The following is a 21,955-nucleotide window of genomic DNA, read 5'->3' on the forward strand; positions in this document are numbered from 1 at the left end:
TGTGTTGTACCTGCAGTAAAGTTTGATGGTGGAGGGTTAATGGTGTGAGGTGCATTCAGTAGGTTTGGAGTGGGATCACTGGCTATTGTCCATAGTTCCATGAAGGCAGCTCAGTACCTTGATATTCTGGATAATCAGATGCTGCCTACACTGTGGATTTTTATGGAACAGACCTGTGTTACTATCAAGATGACAATCCCCCATGCTAAAAAGCTGCAGTTGTTATGGAATGGTATGAAGAGATGGGTGTTAAACTACACCCATAGCCTGTGCAGAGTCCTGGCCTCAACCCCATGACACGTGGGACGAATTCAAGAGCTGAATGAGGTCCAGAGCAGCACACCCTTGATCTGTTGCTGAACTCAGTGCTGCTTTGATGGAGGAATGGAGACAAATTCCACCTGATGTCTGCCACACATTGGTGGAATGCCTCCCTCAAAGGGTGAGGGTGATCAAAGCCAAAGGTGGACATACCCGATATTGGGGTTCACCTGTTGGTATCAACCGTAAATTGATAAAGCCAGAGTTATTGGTAGATAGTGTAGGCTGGGATGATGAGATAGCAAATGGCAGTAAAGAAAATGAGTTTCTTGAGTTTCTTACTGCCTAACTACCTTAGGCAGTAATTAACAAAGAACACATGAGGATTGAGGGTCTTGTATTTGATAATCATCTTCATGATCACTGTTACCAACTGGAGTTGGTAACAGTGATCATGAAGTGAATACCTGGGTGGTTGCCAGCCATGTGAGGACTTCTGTGAGAAATGGGCATATGTGGAACTACAAGGCTGGTAAGAAGCTCAGAAGACAGCTCGGAGCTGTAGCATGGAATGAGGAGTTGACTGGAAAGGAGATCAATGATGCTTGGGTGATATTCAAAAACTATCTAGTAGAAGCAATGACTAAATGTATTCCAAAGGTCAGAAGATTAAATAAGGTAGGTGTGAAATGGATGAGAGATTAAGCATGCAATAAAGAGAAAAAAAGGCATTATGGAGGCAACATAACATGAGTAATAATAATCAGTTCTATGATGAAGAGTGCAAAGAACAGGCAAGGAGGGTGACTAGTTTAATAAGGGTAGCAAAAAGTTCAACATGAGAAGCAGTTATCTAACGAAGCTAAACAAAATCCTAGGGAGTTCTTTTGATACGTAGCCAGCAAAAATAAGAATGATTATAATAGGATGGCGGTGGAGAAAATGGTATAAGGAAAACTGCTGTGGAGGATATAGATGAGATATTTAATGAGCAGTTCATAAAGATTTTTCATCCTTGTTAATATTAAGTAAACTTAATATTAATAAAGCTGTGGGACTTGATATATCACTGCATATTTTGAAAGAATGTGCCAAGGAGTTGATATCTGCCTTGACATATTTGTTCATTTAGTCACGTTCCAAAGGTGAGGAAGGAAGCAAAATATTTCCGCTTCATAAAGGAGGTGACAAAATTCAAGCATCAAATTATAGGCCAATCTGTATGTCAGTTGTTGAGATTAAGGTGTTAAAAAGACTGGTGAGAATCAGAATCCAATATTGCAATATTGGGTTGATACCAAGGTTATTATCTTTCATGGATAGTACAGATTTGCTAAAGAGGAGTCATGTCTTAGTAATCTACTCACTTATTACAATAAGGTGACAACAGCACTGAATGCAGGAGATGAATACATGCTAAAATACTTACACTTTGCAAAGGCTTGTGAAATATTACTGCATGATAAGTTGATAGTCAAACTAGAGTGGATTGGATTGTATATTAGACTATGGATGGGAGATAGGCTGTCTGATAGATATCAATAAGTTGTGGGGGGGGGGGCAATATCCCAGAAGAGGAAAGTCACTAGTGGTGTGCCATAGAGGTCTGTTTTAGGACCATTTCTATTCAACCTATATGTTAATGACATTGGGGAAGATTTTAGGCAGTTTTTTTTGCATGGAGAGTAGTGAATTATTGGAATGCATTGCCTGAAGGTATGGTGTTTACAGAAAATATGAATGTGTTTAAGGTGCAGTACGATGAGCTGTATGTATAATAAAAGGAACCTCATAGATGATTTCATGACTCCATGGGATCTTAGAATAATAATAGTAATACTAATAGTAGATTTCCAAGAAGCCAAGGTACTTGGCTGTGCCACATCATTTAGTCGATTATGAAAGGGAAAGTGATGATGATGATGACGACAAGGACTTGGACATAGATAAAGAATCATTCAAACATTCCACCATCTTGTACTATCACTTAGAGCAGCGCTTCCCAAACTGTAGGCTGTAGGTTTTGTTGAGGGGAGGCCATGAAATAATGAAAACAAACTGAAAATGTTTTAAGACAAAGTATATTTTTTTATCTTAAAAGAAACGTATTTAATTTTTATTATTTATTATTTCTTTTTTATTATTTTTTATATTTTAATGGGAAAAAAATCGCACATTGGTGCAGGCTCACAAATTTTGCTTCCTGCATATTTCGGCGCTTAGTGAATATTAGTACATATATGCTTATTCATATAAGTTTCATTTCAAAGCAGAACTCTAAGAACTGCAGTTTCAAATATTTCACCTTGTATTTACTTTTTGTGTGTCAGTATTGAAACACATCCATCACATTAAATTGTTATTAAACTTCTTTTATGTTTTTAATTCTTTCTTTATTATTTATCGTTTTATGTTTCATGTGCTTGTACTGCAAATGTACAATAACAATATATCTATCTATATAAAAATATGAGATAATGTGCTTTGTCAAATGTGTATGTAAGATGCTAAAAATTTATATTTGCATTTGATTTTTGCAATATTCGCTGTGTGTGTTTTGTATTGACTATAAATACAATAAATATTATAAAAATATATGTCTATATTACAATTTTTTTTCAAGGGGGGGGGGCGTGAAATATTTAAATTTTTCCAAACGGGACCCCGACATCCAGAAGTTTGGGAAGCACTGACTTAGAGTACAGCGTAATTCAATATAAGTTACAAAAACAACTAAAACTATAGCACTTTCACACATCCTAAATATACTGGGAAAAAATTCTTATATATAAAGATAAACATTCACTTAAAAAATTGCACTAAACCTAACATAAATTTAACAAATTTTTTTCTAACGATTAAACATACTTGTATGATTAATGAAACATGTGTAAGTGGTTAGAAAGGAATTTGTTTATGTGTTTCTTGAAGATCCAAATGTTGTAATCATTTGGGAAAACAGAAGTTTGGAAAAATATAATCATTTGGAGAATGAAGGAGCATGAAATGTGGGTTCAGTAAGTTCAGAGCTGAACTATGTATGAGTGTTGACCAGCAGCTGCTTCTGGTTGTACATAATTAGAGGAAAATGGCAGTTCAGTTGAGCAGTTGCCCATGAAAATATCTATAGAAAAGACATGATGCAATAGTAGAATACCAATATCTAGGGAATATCTAAGGAAAGTGAGTAGTGGGAACAACAGTCAGAGAAAGGCTGCCTATTTAGTGAACAGCTCTCTTCTGAATTCAATCAGGCATTCTGAGAGAGGTTTTAGAGGCACCCCCCCCCAAACACACACATGCGCATGCGCACCCAAATATAGGAACAGTAATCTAAGGTCAGGAGAGGATTTGAGCTTTATAAAGTGTCAGGAGTTCAGCAGGTTGGAATGAAAATACAATTTGGAATGAAAAAAGAATACCAAGCTTTTCAGAGACTGAAGAGACTATGATTCTGATGTGCTTGTACCTGGATAGGCCACATGTGAAAGTCAACCGAAGAAGAAAAAACTGGCTGGTGAGCAGAATATTGTTAAAAGTGAGAGAGCAAGACATGGTCTTTCTTCTCAGAAATGAGATAGCATTGTGTGTTGGTGGCATTAAGATTCACCAAATTATTATTCTCCTCTAAGAATAGACAGAAAATGAATGTTTAAGGAACAGGTTAAAGAAGATCTTGAATTGTGAATTACTTGAGCACTACACATTTTTAAAATTGAAAAAGAGGACTGGAAAGTATTGTCATAAGTAAAGCTATGGAAAGGAATGGATGTCAGAGAGAGAAGATCACTGATGTATAGGAGAAAGAGTGAAGATGAAAGCACCAAGCCCTGAAGTACACTAACACTGACTGAAAAATCTGATGAAAAAACATTATCTGTTTCTTTATTGAAAACATTAACTACAGTGAACATCCAGAGAGGAAGATGGCAATTTCTCTTCACAACGGGAAAGAGGAATACCTTAAGATGGTAGCATGGTGAGAAGACTATGATGCCAAACTCAATCAAATGCCTTGAAAATATCAAGAGTGATCACTTAAGTTCCTCCAAACTTTTCCATGGCCTGAATCCCAAGGTGGGTGAGGGCGGCTAGAATATCTACTGTGAAAAAACAAGATTGCTAGAATCCATATTGCGTGTGTGTGTATTTTTAGCAAAATAATGCTCTAACTAGAAAGAATACACATGCACACACACATATATATAATGTAATAGAGCTGTATATAAAAAAAACTCTTCTGTCTAAATATCTAATAAACAACATTAACTATAAGTCCAATAACTAATTACTTATATGGTTTTACAGAAATGCAAGATTATGATCTACAAGCAATCAATTGCTTTAGCTAATTAAATATTAATAACATGCTATTCAGAAACAAGATAACATGAATTAATAACACCATACTTCATCAAGGAAAAATGCATATGGCACATTTTGGAACTTTGGTGGATTGTCATTTTGATCTAAAACTGTGATCTCTCGTTTCAAAGAAATCTGAAAAGAAAAAGATAATTATGAAATGACATAGTTCTATTAAAAAACAGTATATAATAAAATACTTATCAATAACTTTTGCTAAAGTTGTTATTTATGATCCCATAAAAATAATTATAATTATTTTGTATTTATAATATCATTAAATAAAAGCACATTTTTTAAAACAGTTAAAGAATATCTTAACAAAAACATTTTTCTAAATTCCAGGATATGTAAAAAAATATATATATATTATTATTACATAAAAATGGGTTGTAGTTGGTCATTATCAAAATATAGAAACCAACAAAGAAACAATGACTACTTTTCTCCATTCAGACTTCTTCAGACTCATCTGTTTACTATCGATACAAAATTAATAACGGAAAAAAATCACGTACAAAGATTATTTAATAGTATAATTTTCACCTGTGTGTCACAGACATCTTCAGTATATTAAGCTCAAATTAAACAATAACTGACAATTCCAAAAAGTGCCACCTAAGTAGCTGGTGTAAGATAACTAAAAAGGTCAATAACTTTCCTAAAAAATAAAAATTTTAAAAAAAATGTTTTAAAAAATCAATACAATAAAAAGTTAGGATAGATTAGCTGATTTGTAAAGTACTATCTCCTATAAAGGGGATAGACGTAAGCTGTTGGATCTGTTTAAGTTAGGAGAATGGAGTAGAGTTTCACATGTTTCTTTATAAAGGCGTTCCATGAGAAACTGACTTTTTTGAAGAACTCTTGTCTTTCTCCAATGAACTCTGTGGCTAGTGAAGAAGGCATGTTCTGCAAGTCCAGACTTTTCAGGTTTAAAGTATTGAATATAAGATTTGGTGTTCTTCTAGCCAAATAGAGGCAGATCTTCCCGTTTGTCCGAAACAAGATAATCCACAAGAGCACGGAATCGGGAAGACACCTGGATGATTAAGATGTGGAAGCTTGTCCTTAGGTGTGGAAGCTTGTCCATAACCACCAGTACCAGTTCCCCTATATATGAATTGGCCAAATATGCATATTCTCATTACTTGTTGTTTATTTTTTAACGGTATATATTAGAACACAGAAACTAAGTCAATAATTAATTTATTAACTTATTGCTGATATTTCGGTGGTTTTATAACCATCATCTTCAGAGCACAAAAACACAGTTTGTCACAATACATGAGACTATAACAACATGGTGTAATCAGCAGACTGGTTAAACAAAATTGTAGCAGCAACACAAAGACTAGAGTCCTGATTTTTTGGTGCCCTCTATCTGAAAAAAAAAAAAAAAAATCACTATCACATAAGTCTAGAGTCCTACAAAAAAAAAAAAAAAAAGCATACTAGTTTTTTCTTAGGATGACTGTCTCCCAGATCTTAGGCAAGTTAATACAGCCATATTTGTTGAGATTTGGAGTGTGTTTCAGGGCTTCTGTCGCCTCTAAGAACAATCTCTCCGACTTATAAGAGTGTCTATGTAGTACTTTTGTGTTTTTCCAGCTGATCCTGTGTGCAGGGGTATCCAGAGCATGGTCTGCTAAGCCCAACTTGCCATAATGATAATTCCGGACGTATCTTTCGTGTTCGTTGATGCGGATGTTCACAGTTCTTCCTGTTTGACCATAGTAGGCTTGATTACATGAGCAGGGTACTTGGTAGACTCCTGGATGTGATAAAAGGGGAATGCTCTCCTTGGGTGAGCAGATAAGGGTAGCTAATTTGCTACATGGTCTGAATGTAGTGTGTAGTTTATGTTTATTGAGAATTCTTGAAATCTTTTTGGATGTGCATTTAATGTATGGGATGGTGATTGTTTTGTTGTAGTTCTCTGTGGTGGATGGTGGGAGGTGGGTTTCTCAGGAGTGTTTAGTATTTTGTTTATCTTGTGTTGATTATAGCCATTGGCCAAGAAGGTGTGGCGTAAGTGAGCCAGTTCAGCAGCAAGAGGAACAGATTGCTCTTGTTCTATGGGCGAGTGTTTTTAAAATGCCATATTGTTGAGAAGGATGATGGTGTGATTGTTTGTGTAAGTATCTCCCTGTATGTGTGGGTTTTCTAAAAACTGAAAATGATAAGGAACCATCTGGAAGACGTGTGATAAGTGTATCCAGGAAGGGCAGACAGTTATTAGCTTCCAGTTCCATAGTAAAGTGGATTTTTGGATGTTGGCTATTTAAATGTAGTTCTTGCTGCTGAACTGGCTCACTTATGCTGCACCTTCTTGGCCATTGGCTATAATCAACACAAGATAAACAAAATACTAAATGCTCGTAAGAAACCCCCCCCCCACCATCCACCACAGAGAACTACAACAAAACAATCACCATCCCATACATTAAAGGCACATCCGAAAAGATTTCAAGAATTCTCAATAAACATAAACTATACACTACATTCAGACCATGTAGCAAATTAGCTACCCTTATCCGCTCACACAAGGACAGCATTTTCCCCCTTTATCACATCCAGGAGTCTACCAAGTACCCTGCTCATGTAATCAAGCCTACTACAGTCAAATAGCAAGAAATGTGAACATCTGCATCAATGAACACAAAAGATACGTCCGGAATTATCATTATGGCAAGTCGGGCCTAGCAGACCATGCTCTGGATATCCCTGCACACAGGATCAACTGGAAAAACACAAAAGTACTACACAGAAACTCTTATAAGTCGGAGAGATTGTTCTTAGAGGCGACAGAAGCCCTGAAACACACTCCAAATCTCAACAAATATGGCTGTATTAACTTGCCTAAGATCTGGGAGACAGTCATCCTAAGAAAAAACTAGTATGCTTTGTTTTTTTTTTTTTCAGATAGAGGGCACCAAAAAATCAGGACTCTAGTCTTTGTGTTGCTGCTACAATTTTGTTTAACCAGTCTGCTGATTACACCATGTTGTTATAGTCTCACGTATTGTGACAAACTGTGTTTTTGTGCTCTGAAGATACTGGTTATAACACCAGCGAAATATCAGCAATAAGTTAATAAATTAATTATTGACTTAGTTTCTGTGTTCTAATATATACCGTTAAAAAATAAACAACATATTCTCATTACTGTTTTTACATCCCCTCAACATTAAACACTTCAGCCATATCTTACTTCTCAGACATCATTTTACCATTCATGTCAATTCTGAACCTTAGTCTAAACTGACAAAGATACTGACATTATGGCTGGCTATGACATAGCCTTATTATTCACTAATATCTCCTAAAAAAATCACAGAAAACTAATTAGGATCCCTCTCGTCCCCCCCCCCCTACAATACATCTGCTTTATTTCCTTTTACATGCATTCTGGTTATTCTATCCAGGTAAGAGAAAATCTACTACAAACAGATTTAAGGCAATGTGATGACCCCACCAGTCGATTCATAGAATGTTTTGAAATATTGGCTTAGGCATGCTTTCCATAAACCCAGTAGATGGCTATACTATCTTTCCAGCATGTTCTCTATTTCGTCATATGAGAGACAGCAAGCATGTTTCAACAGACAACACTCTACAATCCATTTTGTCAAGAAAAGAAAACAGTCTCTATCTATCTTTGAAGTCACTCATCCACTTAATGGAATGATCCTTATCCCTTTCTGTCTATCAGAAACTTATCAACTATATCCATCTTTCATGCCATTTTCTCTTCTCAAGCAGTATAGTGTTAAGTGTTAATAAACATTTAACTAATATAGCTATAACCTGATCATGCCGGCCTCATCAGTGAAATCAACAAAACTAATGATATTTTCTCAGCCAGTGATGTCTCTAACAGAATCAATAAAATTCTACAACCCCATCACAAAAAAAAAGAAAAAAAATTCAAAAATCCAGATAATAAAAAAAATATTCCTGGATGTAAGGGACTGCCATTCCTTACATTCATAAACTATGGAAAAAGTGAAAAGAGTGGAAAGTTATAAAAAGACATAACAATCAAATCTACTTGAACATAACAAAAATTAGCTACCATTTCCTGTTTGCTTAAGACCTTTCACATTGCCTAAACCATCCTTGGTGGCGATAGTGAAAGTGGTGGTCGGGTTGAGTTATGCCAGAAAACGTGTTTTTAAATTAAAGTATAGTGTGGCTTTTTGTCTCAAATTGTACTGCAGTTGTGCTTCGGATGGATACAAGTGTCCTTCAGTGGTGTTATTGTTTGAAGCTCTGTTGTATATATTGTGTTTTCGCTGCTGTTTGTTTCACTATTTCAGCATCTAAAGATGGCGTCCAACAAGAGACGTACATCAGCAGCTCGGAGGACTTCTATACGAAAGTCTGGCTCTGTGTTGAATTGTTCACAATGGATGTGTTGCGGAAACTGCTATATGTATGCACTGAAGAATGTGAAGGATCTGTGGACTGTTTGGCTAAATGAGAAGAATGAAAACGTCGATGTATGTGAGAAGTGTCAGGATAGGCTGGAGAGATTAGGAATGGAAGCAGACGTTGGGACCGTAGAGGAAGAACTTCAGCAGGAGTATGTGAAAATGAAAACTGACCTTCATCTTCTGCAAGAAGAATTGGAAGTGCTCAATAAGGAGGTTCTGGAAATTAAAACTGAGTTAAATGTGTTGAATAGAGAAATTAGGACTATGGAAATTACTTTAGCTGTAACTAGAACAGGATTAAATATGGGAGAGTCTTTGGTGATTGATGCAGTAATAAATAGTATGGGAGTAATTGGGAGTCAACAGAATGAAAGCACAAGAGGTCTAGAAGAAACGGGATGTCATGAGAGTAATGAAGGAGTGAGTAAAAGATTGTTGAGTAATGAAACTGGGAGAGTCATGCTGAATAGCGTAGAAAATGAGGCCGTGAGTGAAACTTGTTTGGACTTGAATGAAGTTATGAGTGGTAAAATATATGGTGATTCTATGATTAAGGATATGGAGAGCAGTATGCCTGAGGAGTGCTTGGCTGGTGGAACAACAGAGGGAGTTGCTTTAGCAATAAAGAGAGGGCATAATGCAGAAAAGATGATAGTTATGGTGGGTACAAATGACCTGAGTGGTAGTATAAATCAGGTAGCAAAAGATTTAAGAACATTGTTAGATATCGTGAAGAAGAAAAGTGTCAATGGGAGGATAGTGTGTGTGCTGCCTCGTTTTGGCAATTATGAGTTAAGTAGAAGAGTGATGATAATGAACGATATCATTGCAAGAATGTGCAAAAAAAGAGGTCCGGAATTTGCTGATGTCTGAAATGTGTTTGAAGGCAAAACACAGCTGTATGCAAGAGATGGGTTGCATCTGAACATGGAAAATCATAAGTGATTGAAGAAGTAACTGTTTTCTGAACAAGTTGAAGTAATTGGGAAGGGAAACTAAAATTGAAAATTGAGTAAGAGGGAGAAACTTAAGCAGTGATTGTATATTTGTTGATCCTTATTCACAGATTTAATTGCTGAATAGAGTGGATAAAAATTGGAATGGGACTACTGAAATTAGTGACATGTATATCAGTTCTAAAGCTGGTAAATGGAATCTGCAATTTTTGTATACTAATTAGTGGCAGCCCGTACATAAGCACTGTGACACTGCAGCACCCCCAAGGAAAAAATGAAAAAATTAAATTTTGTTTGTGTTCATAAATAATAACAATGCTTACAACATTATATAAATGCAATACAACATGTTAAAGGTTACAGCTTATGTTTCGACATTGATTAAATAGTTAATAATTGGAATTGTTCGATTAACGGTGTAGATTACTAAACAAATGCACTGCGATCTAACGTAGTGTCCATAATATCACATTCAACCAATTGCAGCCAGACTCGCTGATATTCATTTGCGTTGCGCTTCTCATTGCACATAACTAGTGAATCTGACACTGCACTTTGGGCAGTGTATAGTATGCTTGCGTGCGTTATTTCTGTGAGATACGAAAGGGTGAACTATTTTTTGCAATCTTATTTTATTTTGTGAAAATAACATATAATTATTTATTTATTATAGATACAAGGCTGAATCATGACGAGTGTCACTGTTGAAAATATTAAAAGAATTATATTTTTTCAATTATGGTTACATAAAACAAATACACTGTGATCTAACAATCTAACACAGTGTGAGAATGATCGCACCAATTGCAGCTAGACTCACTGATATTCGTTTATGCTTGACACTGCTCTTTGGGCAGTGTATAGTATGCTTGTGCGAGTTATTTCTGTGAGATACGAAAGGGTGAACTATTTTTTGCAATCTTAATTTATTTTGTGAAAATAACATATAATTATTTATTTATTATAGATACAAGGCTGAATCATGACGAGTGTCACCGTTGAAAATATGAAAAGAATTATATTTTTTCAATTATGGTTACACAAAACAAATACACTGTGATCTAATGCAGTGTGAGAATGATCGTGCCAAATGCAGCTAGACTCACCGATATTCGTTAACGTTTGACACTGCTCTTTGGGCAGTGTATCGTATGCCTGCGCTCATTATTTCTGTTCGTGGTGAGGGTGATATATTTTTAATAAAGCAATTTTTTAACATGTAAATTTATTTATTAATAAATTGGTTACTGATTAGGAAAAAAAAAATATTTTTTTTATTTTATACATGCAGCATCCCCACTTAAAATTTTCATCTAGCGAATAACGCTTTCAGCGAATATTTCTGCAATGATTTTTCCTGCAATGAATTTTCCCTGCGATAAATTTTCCTTGCATTAGTGAAACTTGCAAAGAAGTATTCAAAATAAGAGGGAAGAATTTTTGGCATTAGTCAGTGCAATCTCACCAAAAGTTTTAGGCATCAGTGAAACTTGGCTGTCAGTAGAAGATGTGGTCAGTGAAATTGAATGTGATGGATACAGTATTTTCAGGGAGGATATAGAGAAGATAGAACGGGGAGAGGAGTACTGTTGATGATAGCTGATGAGTTGCAGCCAAAGAAAATAGTATATCAAGATGATAGACATGTGAATGATAGTTCATTTGAGGTGATCTGGTGTGAAATAGTGCCCAATGCAATCAAATATACAGTTGGTTGCTGCTATAGGCCAGGGGGTACAGGGGGTGATATTGAATTCATGCATCAGCAAATTAGTGCAATAAGCAGGGTTAGTGATTATTATCGGAGATTTTAATTATGGTGATATCAATTTGAAGGAGGAAATATCATGTGGCAAAAAGGAAATGGAATTCATACATCTTCTACGAGATAATTACTTGAAACAGCACATAACTGACGGGACAGGTGGTGTGAGAGTGTTGGACCTGGTCATTGGTTCAGAGGATATCTGCATAAGTAAGGTGTCCTCTTTACTTCCAAATGGTGAGAGCAATCACGTGGAATTGACTTGGGAGGCTGCAAAATTTGTGGATTTCTCTCTGAAGAAGGGGTACATATGGAACTACAGGTTAGGAAATTATAACAAGCTTCAGAGTGAGCTTGCAGCCATCCCATGGCAGAACATATTGCAGGGGAAAGATATTAGCAGTGCATGGGATAAAATTAGCGGGTATCTGAGGAAGGCAATATCAGATTATGTCCACATGGTCAGGAAGACGAACAAGTTAGGCGTTAGATGGATGAGTAGTAGTATCAAGCTTGATCTGCAAAAAAAAAAGAAAATGTTATGGAAAATTTACAAGGAAAAAGGCGATCAGTACATCCATGAGCAGTACAAGGCTAAAGCTAGAATGGTTACCAGCATAGTAAGAAAAGCTAAATCAGATTATGAGAAGGCCTTAGCCAAGGAGATCAAGGGTAATCCCAAAGAGTTCTTCCGCTATGTGGCAAGTAAAAGGAAGCATGACTTTGGAAGGATAACTTTAGTGGGTGCTGATGGTATTAAGGTGACAAATTCAGATGTAATAGTAGAGTTACTGAGTGATCACTTTTCAAAAGTCTATCACCCAAGTGAGGATATCTCTGTACCTGTAGCACTAACTAATGTGAGAATTGAAGTTAATAAATCAGAGGTACTTAGTATATTGCAAAATTTAAATGAAAACGCTGCAGTAGGTTAGGATGAAATATCAGCAGCTCGGGTGTTGCGTGAATGTGCAAAGGAATTGTCAATGCCACTTACTTGGTTATTTAACATAAGTTTGAACTCAGGTATGGTCACTAAGGAGTGGAAAGAAGGCAAAGTAGTTCCTTTGTATAAAGGTGGCTCTATAATTGCTGTAGTTAATTACAGACCAATCACCATCTCAGGAGTGGTGGTAAAAGTATTGGAAAAGTTAGTTAAAGACAAGATTCAAGAATGGGTGGATCAGGATATGATACTCTATATGGGCCAACATGGTTTTGTTAAAGTTCGATCCTGCCTTAGCAATTTATTAACTTTTTATAATGGAATGACCTATGAGTTGGACAAAGGAAATGGCCACACAGTGGTACTTCTGGATTTTGCTAAGGCGTTTGACAGGATACCCCATGGAATACTGTTGTGCAAATTGGAGCAGACGGGGATGGATATTAAACTGGTGATATGGATAGGAGAATGGCTCAGGGGGAGATACCAGAAGGTGGTGTATGGAGGAGCAGAGTCCAGGATGAGGCAGGTGACCAGTGGTGTGCCTCAGAGCTCTGTGCTTGGCCCAGGGGATATGTACATAAATGATATAGGAAATGGCTTAAAGGGAGATATTCAGTTGTTTGCTGATGATGCAAAGTTGAGTAGTAATAAAAAATCAAGCTGATGTTGAGAGTTGGCAGGATGATTTAAATAAGCTGGCAAAATGTAATGGATGTCAGTTCAATGTGGAAAAGTGTAAAGTTATGCATTTTGGGATTAAAAGATTACCAGCTGTGTGCTGCATTGATGGAATGGTTCCCCAAGAGATTGATGAGGCTAGGGACTTAGGGATGTTGGTGGATAGGGAGATGAAATTCAAGGGACACATTGCTAAGGTGTCCAAGATTGCACATAGGATTACTTGGTTATTGAGGAACACATTAACATCCAGAGATAAAGAGGTTATTATTCCCCTTTATAAGGCATTGATACTTCCACATTTGGATTACTGTACTCAGGTCTGGTCATCTGGATTCCTTGGAGATGAGGAGTTTGTGGAGAGAGTTCAGAGGAGAGTGACTAAGTTGGTGAGTGATGTAAAATTGCTCCCTACATTGATAAATTGAAAGCTTGTGGATTGCAGAGGTTGATTGATAGGAGGAGAAGAGGGGATATGATAGAAACATTTAAATTACTAAAAGGTTTTTATAAGATTGATGCAGGGGAAATGTTTCAGCTGTGTGATAGTGATGGAAGAACAAGAGGTCATCCCTGGAAATTAAGGAAAAGTGTGGTTAGCAAGGGTGTGAGAACGAGGTTTTTCACCTGGAGGGTGGTGAATGAGTGGAATGCATTGCTTGACTCAGTTGTGAGTTTTTCATCTGTAAATGAATTCAAGAAGAGATATGATATTGTTTTGACAGTTTGGGTCTCCCGTGATGAGTCTACTTACTCCATGGAGATACCCATAATAATAATAATAATCCTGGAGTATACATATACAGGATCTCCTGTTGCTATGCAAATTGGCTTCTTTCAGCCAAATGAAAAGAAATGCCAATGCCTGGATGTATGTAGAAATTACATCCAGTATCCCTACACTATGGCAACAGTTTTGCAGGCCATGCCAATGACTTAGATCATCGTATCCAGTAAGATAAAACATACAAATGCAGATGTAAATCTGAGACTGTTTATGGCAATCGTGTCCAACCTTTTTTTTTCACATCCGCCACAATAGTTTCCAACATAAAACGTATTCATCACGTGTAATCAAACATCAAATTGCTGTTTTGAAAGACAGAGAAGTAATTCTTATATACATAAATCTCCAAGATGGCAATTATTGCAATAAAAATTAAATTTGTATGCATAAATATAAAAACTACATATATTTTAATTCATATTTTACAATCTATTTTTTAACAAAGGAAAGCATGCATATATTTATCATATTGTCATTAATGTGATAATAACTGGCTCTGTTTTCTTGAAATCAAAATGACTAAAATTCAGCATGGAATTAGATAGCACATATTATAGTACTGGCATCCATATTTTCACCAAAAATACAGGAATGACATTTAGTTTAAACAGAGTCCACTTTAATAACATTGCTTTGCATAGTCACATTAATCCAAAATGAGCAAATAACTTTGTAATTACATTTTTCAATAATTCACTAAAGCTGCTGAAAATACAATACCCCATGTCAATAACAAGTTCAGGTTCATTTTCAAGTTATCTTTATCTGGCTTTATACTAAAATTATATCATACACACACACACACACACTCTAGAAACTCTTTCTCAACTTCAAGAATTTCACATAAGCATGTGGTTCACATGGCTCAAAATATAACAGAATGGATAGTTCCAGAATTCAAACAGAGGTTTGATACAGGTTTTGCTAGTCTAGTTGGCTGAGTTGTTAGTGTATCCACTCTCCAACCAACATTCAGCAAGATCAAATTCCGCTAGGGACATGGATGTTTATGATTGTCTTTAGATGGGAGATGAGTTTCATTGCCCAATGAGAGGCCACCACCACCCCACTTATTGGAAACCTGAAGTGGCTTGAAAAAGTTCCATGTTTGGTCTTCCATGTTCAGTTTACTGTATGCAGTATCACACAAATCATTTAATTATGAAATCTTATTTATTTATTTATTCTTATGGCTACATGAGACTGGTAAATGAAAAATACAATCACAATTTCCAGAAACAAAGATGAAAATCTTAACATATAAAAGTTCATTACATAAAAGGCACAATCTGCCTACTAAGTCTTTCTTTTTTTTTTTTTTTTTAATATAAAGCAAAAGTAACTTGTCATAATTAAGCCAGGGACAATTATCATGAAAATGATAATTGTCCCTGGCTTAATTATGAACAGTTGTGTCTTGTGTGAGAAAACTTGATCTATTAGAGGAGGCCCATTTCACATTGTATCATCATCTTCTAACATGAGGAGTTCTGCTGATACTATGACGAGGATTATGAGAGTGACTACTAGAATAACGTCTTCGTGGTGAGACGGGACCGTGGTGATCTGTTTCCTCCATAACCATCACCACCACCATACCAACTACAGGTCAAGTCCAGGCTGGAAAGCTAATTCAAGGCCTCATCCATCACCTTGCGGATGTCCTGTAGGCCACCACCATGAAATTGGCACCTTGGGCAGTCATACACAATATGAGTAATCGTTTGAGCCATGGAAGAACAATCACAATAAGGGTGATCTGACAGCCCCCATTTATGTAGAAGATAGCCACATCTGCCCTGACTAGTTCTGATCCTGTTTATGGATGACCAAATCTTCCTAGGAGGACCAAAACCAGATTGTGGAACACAGGGATCTTCTACCAAGAAGCCATTTGTTGGGAGATTGTTGGACCAGTATTCTCTCCATATGTCAGATATTGAAGGCAGTGCAGCTGAAGAGAGTTTGTCCATGGACCAGAGAGGCTTTCTAGATTTGAGGCGAAGACCAGGTGGATTAATGAGAATCTGGTGTAGGGGTAGGAGTGGGTCGCTCATTGCTTTATTAAATTCCTTAATTGAGGCTTGTCTTCTCCGTATGTGTGGTGGAGCAATGTTAGATAGAACAGGCAGCAGGGAGATAGGGTGCTTCTCACTGTCCGACTAACTGCACGCATGGTAGAGTTCAGCTGGGTGTCGATAATGTTAGTGTGTGTACTTCTTTCCCAGACAGGGGCACAATATTCTACTGCAGAGAATGTGAGGGCTAGTGCAGATGACCTTAGGACTTCTGCACCACAACCCCAGGTTGTACCAGCAAGCCTTGAAATTATGTTATTTCTGGTTTTAATTTTATTGGAGATGTTGATGATGTGCCTTTTATAGGTTAGGCTTCTGTCCAGGCTGACTCCAAGGTATTTTTTGGGTGAGGCTCGTGTTCTACCATTTTTACACTGAAAGAAAGGTTGAGTTGTCGATTCACCTCCGCATTGTATAGGTGAAATACCGAGGACACTGTTTTCGTTGGATTTGGCTTCAAGAACTACTGCTTGAAGTACTCTTCCAGAGTGTTCAGGTCTGTATTCAAGGTTGATTCTAAAATGGTAAAGGAGGTGGATTGATGTACGATCGCTAGGTCATCGGCATATATAAACTTGCTTGATCTGGTATGAGGTAGATCATACACATAGATGTTAAAAAGTATAGGGGATAACACAGAGCCCTGAGGAAGAACATTGTGAAGGAATCTGGGCCTGCTATTTTTTCCGCCAATATGGACCCAGATCTTTCTGTTGGAGAGAATAGATTCAAAAAGTTGTAGAGTTTTTTTACATTTTATAATATTTCCTAGTTTTAGGAGGAGGCCCCTGATCCAGACAGTGTCATAAGCTGATGTTAGGTCAATGAAAGTGGCTCCATATTTAAATTTCTTCTGGAAGCCTGCTTCAATTTGAGTTGTCAGGGCCAGTACCTGGTCACAGCAACTTCTTCGTGGCCTGAAGCCAGCTTGTTCAGTCGGGAGTGCTCTTTCAACAAGTGGTGAAATTCTTTTAAGGAGAATTCTTTCAAACAGCTTAAAGGTGGTGCAAAGCAAAGAGATAGGTCATAGGTTTTTCACTTCATTTGGATCTTTCCATGGTTTGGGCAAGGCAATTATTTTGGCTTCCTGCCACAGCTCTGGTAATTTACCAGTCATGACGATTTCTGAGAAAAGGGCAGCCAGCCATGTTGACCAAGAAGTTTTAGGAACTCAGGGAGTATGCCATGTTCCATGTTCAGTTTACTGTATGCATCATTTAATGATGCATACAGTAAACTGAACATGGAACATTTACAAATCATTTAATGATGAAATCTTATGAAAACTTTTCATAAGATTTCATAATTTGTTGAATTTGATAATTTCAAATTATCAATTATTCACTTACTTAATTATCAAGTGATCTATGAGAATAATACTTAATTCTCAACATTCTGTGCTATTTTGATCATTTTGACTTATCTCACCTATAAGATCTTAATACAAGGCAGAAAATTCCACTCTGAACAAAAAACATAAATTGTTTATCTACAGCAATTAATTTAGTATCATATTTATGCCAGTCAGGATGACTGCTGAAGAACATTCCACTTTGTTTCCACTCACAGGTTTTCAAGTAACAGTGGGATTTCAACCCACTGTTACTTGGATATTTGTGAAGTTATCAGATGGAAGATGACTTTCATCATGTAGAATGAGACTACTACCCTGCTTACTGGAAGCCTTGAGATAGTGTGGAAAGGTGGCATATTTGGTCTTTTGCACAGGTTTTCTGGTTTACTTAACCCTTTATCCTATTGCCATCACTAAATGTGCTAGAGATTGCCAACATCTGAATGGAATGTGTATAAAAAATTGTTTATCTTTTTGCAATTTGAATTAAAATACAGTTATGCATAATACTATTGGAATGAAATTTGTACAATAGAAAAGATAGCATCGATTACAAACTCAACATTTATTCAGTTTAAGAATTCAAGAAGTTATCTAAAAATTAGAACACACTTAAAACAAACTTACAGTATTGGGATCCTGCCCTTGTATTTTATCATCAGTAATACTAATGATTACATCAATTGTATTCTCTTTTTCTCTATCTAATGGACGAATGAGTTTTACTACTCCTGTATCCTTCTCAACACTGAAAGTATCACCACTAATATAGTAGTATACTCTAGTATTTTCAGGTTCCCTTCCACGAAGTGTATATACTATAGAACCTATTGTAAATTATCACTTATAAATAATAATTTTTTTAAATATATTACATAATCTTTTAAAATTGGTTATTTTTTTTTAAATGAGCAAAATTATGGCTAGACTTTTCCTAAACGATCATTTTGGTTCATTAGAGCATATGATTTTGAATTTAAATAGAAAAACCTCACAAGTTTTCATAAGATTTTTAAAAATTTTTAGATAATTTCACAGATATACAGCATTTGAAATCCATAAACTTTACGAACTGTTAAAACATGAGGAACTAAAACATTATTAAGAAACTTTTATTAACAACCAATGTTACTAATATACCAAACAGCATCATCGGAGCTGCTATAATGACCAATCTTAAAGACAAGTACAGCATGAATCAAGCTGCTCAATAATATCATGTGGTAAAATATATGCAGCTTAATCTGATGTCAAACTCAGAATATAACCAGTTTGGTGCTAAAAGCTTGTTAAGAGAGCATGTGTAAAAATGCCAAGAAACACCACTGGGAGGGTAAAAACATGCAGCAAAAGTGAATATGGATTTTATGATAAATGGTGTGGTATATAGAGGTGCTTAAGGGTCAAAGCTGTATACCTGAGAAGAGACCTCCACATAGCCTTTAAAGGAATGCAGAGAACCGACCAGGGCTTCTGACCTAATGTCCAATCCTCACCTTCTCGTGGTGCACCCTGTTGGGTATCTACCTGGATACTGAACGACCGAGGATGGATGGCAATTTGGGATTTAGACGGCAAAATTGTATTCTTATTGGCTTAAACCAATATACAAAATGATGGTACAACATGACAAAATTTCCTGCCGGCTGGGGCGTCGACAGGTTAAACAAGGCCCCCGTTGTTTTCGCCAGGGAACCAGGGCGAACAGCGAAAAGTCAGCTACTGAAACAAATCTGAAAACACACCCCAACTCAACATCACCAGAGTTAAAGATCAGTACTATCAACATAAGAAGCCTGAATGGCAAAGAGATGGAGCTAGCTGAGGAATTAGATATGTACCAGATCGACATAATAGGGGTAACAAACAAAAAAGTCAAAACTGGTGAGATATTTCTGAGCAATAAATACAAAATGTTATATTCAGGCAATGACAATCAAGGAAAAGAAGGAGTAGCCATGGCATTCAGCACAAAATAAGAAGCTCATCATCTTGAATGGCAGGCAGTGGCAAGTAGAGTGATGTGGACAAATATCAGAATGGGGAATTGGACAATGTGACTTATTTGTGCCTATGGTCCCACAGAAGGTTCTACTAGAAGTGGAGGAATTTTTTAATGGTTTAGAGAAAGCAACTGATACAATGAAAAAGGAAAAGTTGGTCCTTGTTGGGGATCTAAATAGCAGAGTAGGAAATGATTGTTAAACATGCAAAAATATTTTGGGAAAATTTGGAGAAAAGAGCAAAGCTAATAATAATGGCAAATACCTGTTGGATTTCTGCACAGGACACGGACTGTTGTTACTAACACCATGTTCCAACATAAAAATGTGCACAAATTCACATGGAGAGAAGAGGCTAGGAATAAGAAAAGTCTCATTGACTATGTTATTATTGATAGTGATGTTTTCTCCCTGGTGCAGGACACCAGAGTGTACAGAGGATTTGAAATTGGAAGCGATCACTATTTAGTCTTGAGCAGGATAAAATTGAATTTCATATTGAAAAGAATAACATGTAAGAAAGTTTTAAAGTGAATAAAAGTTGAGCAGCTCTCAGATGTGAACTGTAGACTAAAATACACAAAGATTATTGAAGAAAAAAAATTAGATTTTGAGCAGCCAAACCTTGGAGATTCAGTGGCAAGCCTTGAAGAAAACCCTGATTGATTCAGCCAGAGAAGCATGTGGTGAGGTTGTCTGCAAGGATAGAAAAATCGAGAACTCCATGGTAGACACAGGAAGTTAAAGATGCAGTGAAGGAAAAGAAGAAAGTATATCAAAAGTTCCTGACAAAAAAGCAGCTTGTGCTCTTAGAGAATACAGAGACAAATGCAAGAATGCTAAACACTGTGTAAAACTAGCTAAACAAAAGTCATGGGAGGCCTTTGGGAAAAATAAATATCAAGAAGGTGGCAAAATATTCTGGAGGTTGTTAAAGAAGCTTAGAAATGGAAGAAAGAGTGATGTAAAAGGAAATAGAGATGATAAAGGTGAATGAAAAAGGGGGAAAAAGATATCCTGGAAGTATGGAGTAATTACTTCGAAAAATTGCTAAATGAAACAAGCAGTGATAGCACGGTGGTAAAAAACACTGACCAGGCATGCAGTCAGGAATACATATCCATACTTGAAGTAGAAAAAGCCATCAAAGGCTTGAAATGCAGAAAGGCAACAGGAATAGATGATATTCAACCAGAAATGCTGAAGTATGGTGGTATAAAAGTCTTACAGTGGCTGTACTGCATAGTTCAAAAGGCTTGTGCAGAGGGATGAATTCCTGATGATTGGAGTAGAGCTCTTATAGTACCCATATATAAAATGGGAAATAAAACTGAATGTGAGAATTACAGAGGTATTTCTCTACTGAGTGTTCTTGGCAAGATTTATGCAAGTATACTTGAGAAATGGTTGAGAAGAACAGTGGAAGAAAAGCTTGGTGAAGAACAAGCTGGATTCAGGCCAAATAGAGGCTGTCAGGATCAGGTCTTCACTTTACGACAAATAATTGAGAAATCATGGGAATATAACAAAGATCTGTATTTAAGTTTTGTCGATCTGGAAAAGGCATACGACAAGGTGCCAAGAGAGAAGCTATTCAATACTCTACGGTTATATGATGTCAATGGGGCATTATATCAAAAGAAATACTTGGTCTTTATTTATTTAAGTACAGGAAGATGGTTTAATGTTAAATCTGGTGTGAGACAAGAATCCTCTCTGTTATTCATTATCTATATGGATCACGTTATGAAGGAAAGTGGTATTAAACATGATATCAGAATTGGAGATGTTAATGTCAGCTCTTTGCTTTATGCGGACAATGTTATACTTCTAAATAAATCCGCTACAAGTTTGCAAGATTCCCCTGACTAAATTGAATAACTGTTGTAATAGATATGGGTGAAGGTCAGGAATAAAATGACAAAGACAATGAAAATAGGTGGAATCGTTGAAAATGTCAACCACATTGTGAATGGAGAACGTGTGGAACAAGTAAAACATTGCAACTACTTAGGCACTTGTATTTAAGTTTTGTCGATCTGGAAAAGGCATATGACAAGGTGCCAAGAGAGAAGCTATTCAATACTCTACAGTTATATGATGTCAATGGGGCATTATATCAAAAGAAATACTTGGTCTTTATTTATTTAAGTACAGGAAGATGGTTTAATGTTAAATCTGGTGTGAGACAAGAATCCCCTCTGTTATTCATTATCTATATGGATCACATTATGAAGGAAAGTGGTATTAAACATGATATCAGAATTGGAGATGTTAATGTCAGCTCTTTGCTTTATGCGGACAATGTTATACTTCTAAA

The 21,955-nt window shown here is 36.4% G+C and overlaps 1 protein-coding gene across 1 annotated transcript in view; it reads right to left on the reverse strand.

Moving 5' to 3' along the window:
* Cad74A (cadherin 74A) overlaps nucleotides 1-21,955 on the reverse strand; it is an 850,889-nt gene that overhangs the window by 805,432 nt on the left and 23,502 nt on the right. The window contains exons 3-4 of the mRNA XM_090396473.1: nucleotides 18,260-18,459; nucleotides 4,672-4,761 (exon numbers count right to left, since the gene is read on the reverse strand). Coding sequence (XP_090252599.1) covers nucleotides 4,672-4,761; nucleotides 18,260-18,459 — 290 coding nt within the window. The remainder of the gene's footprint in view (nucleotides 1-4,671; nucleotides 4,762-18,259; nucleotides 18,460-21,955) is intronic.

The sequence above is a fragment of the Typopeltis vanoorti genome, chromosome 8 (assembly GCF_054136105.1).
Source record: "Typopeltis vanoorti isolate ZY-2024b chromosome 8, IOZ_Tvanoo_1.0, whole genome shotgun sequence".
Classification (NCBI taxonomy): domain Eukaryota; kingdom Metazoa; phylum Arthropoda; class Arachnida; order Uropygi; family Thelyphonidae; genus Typopeltis; species Typopeltis vanoorti.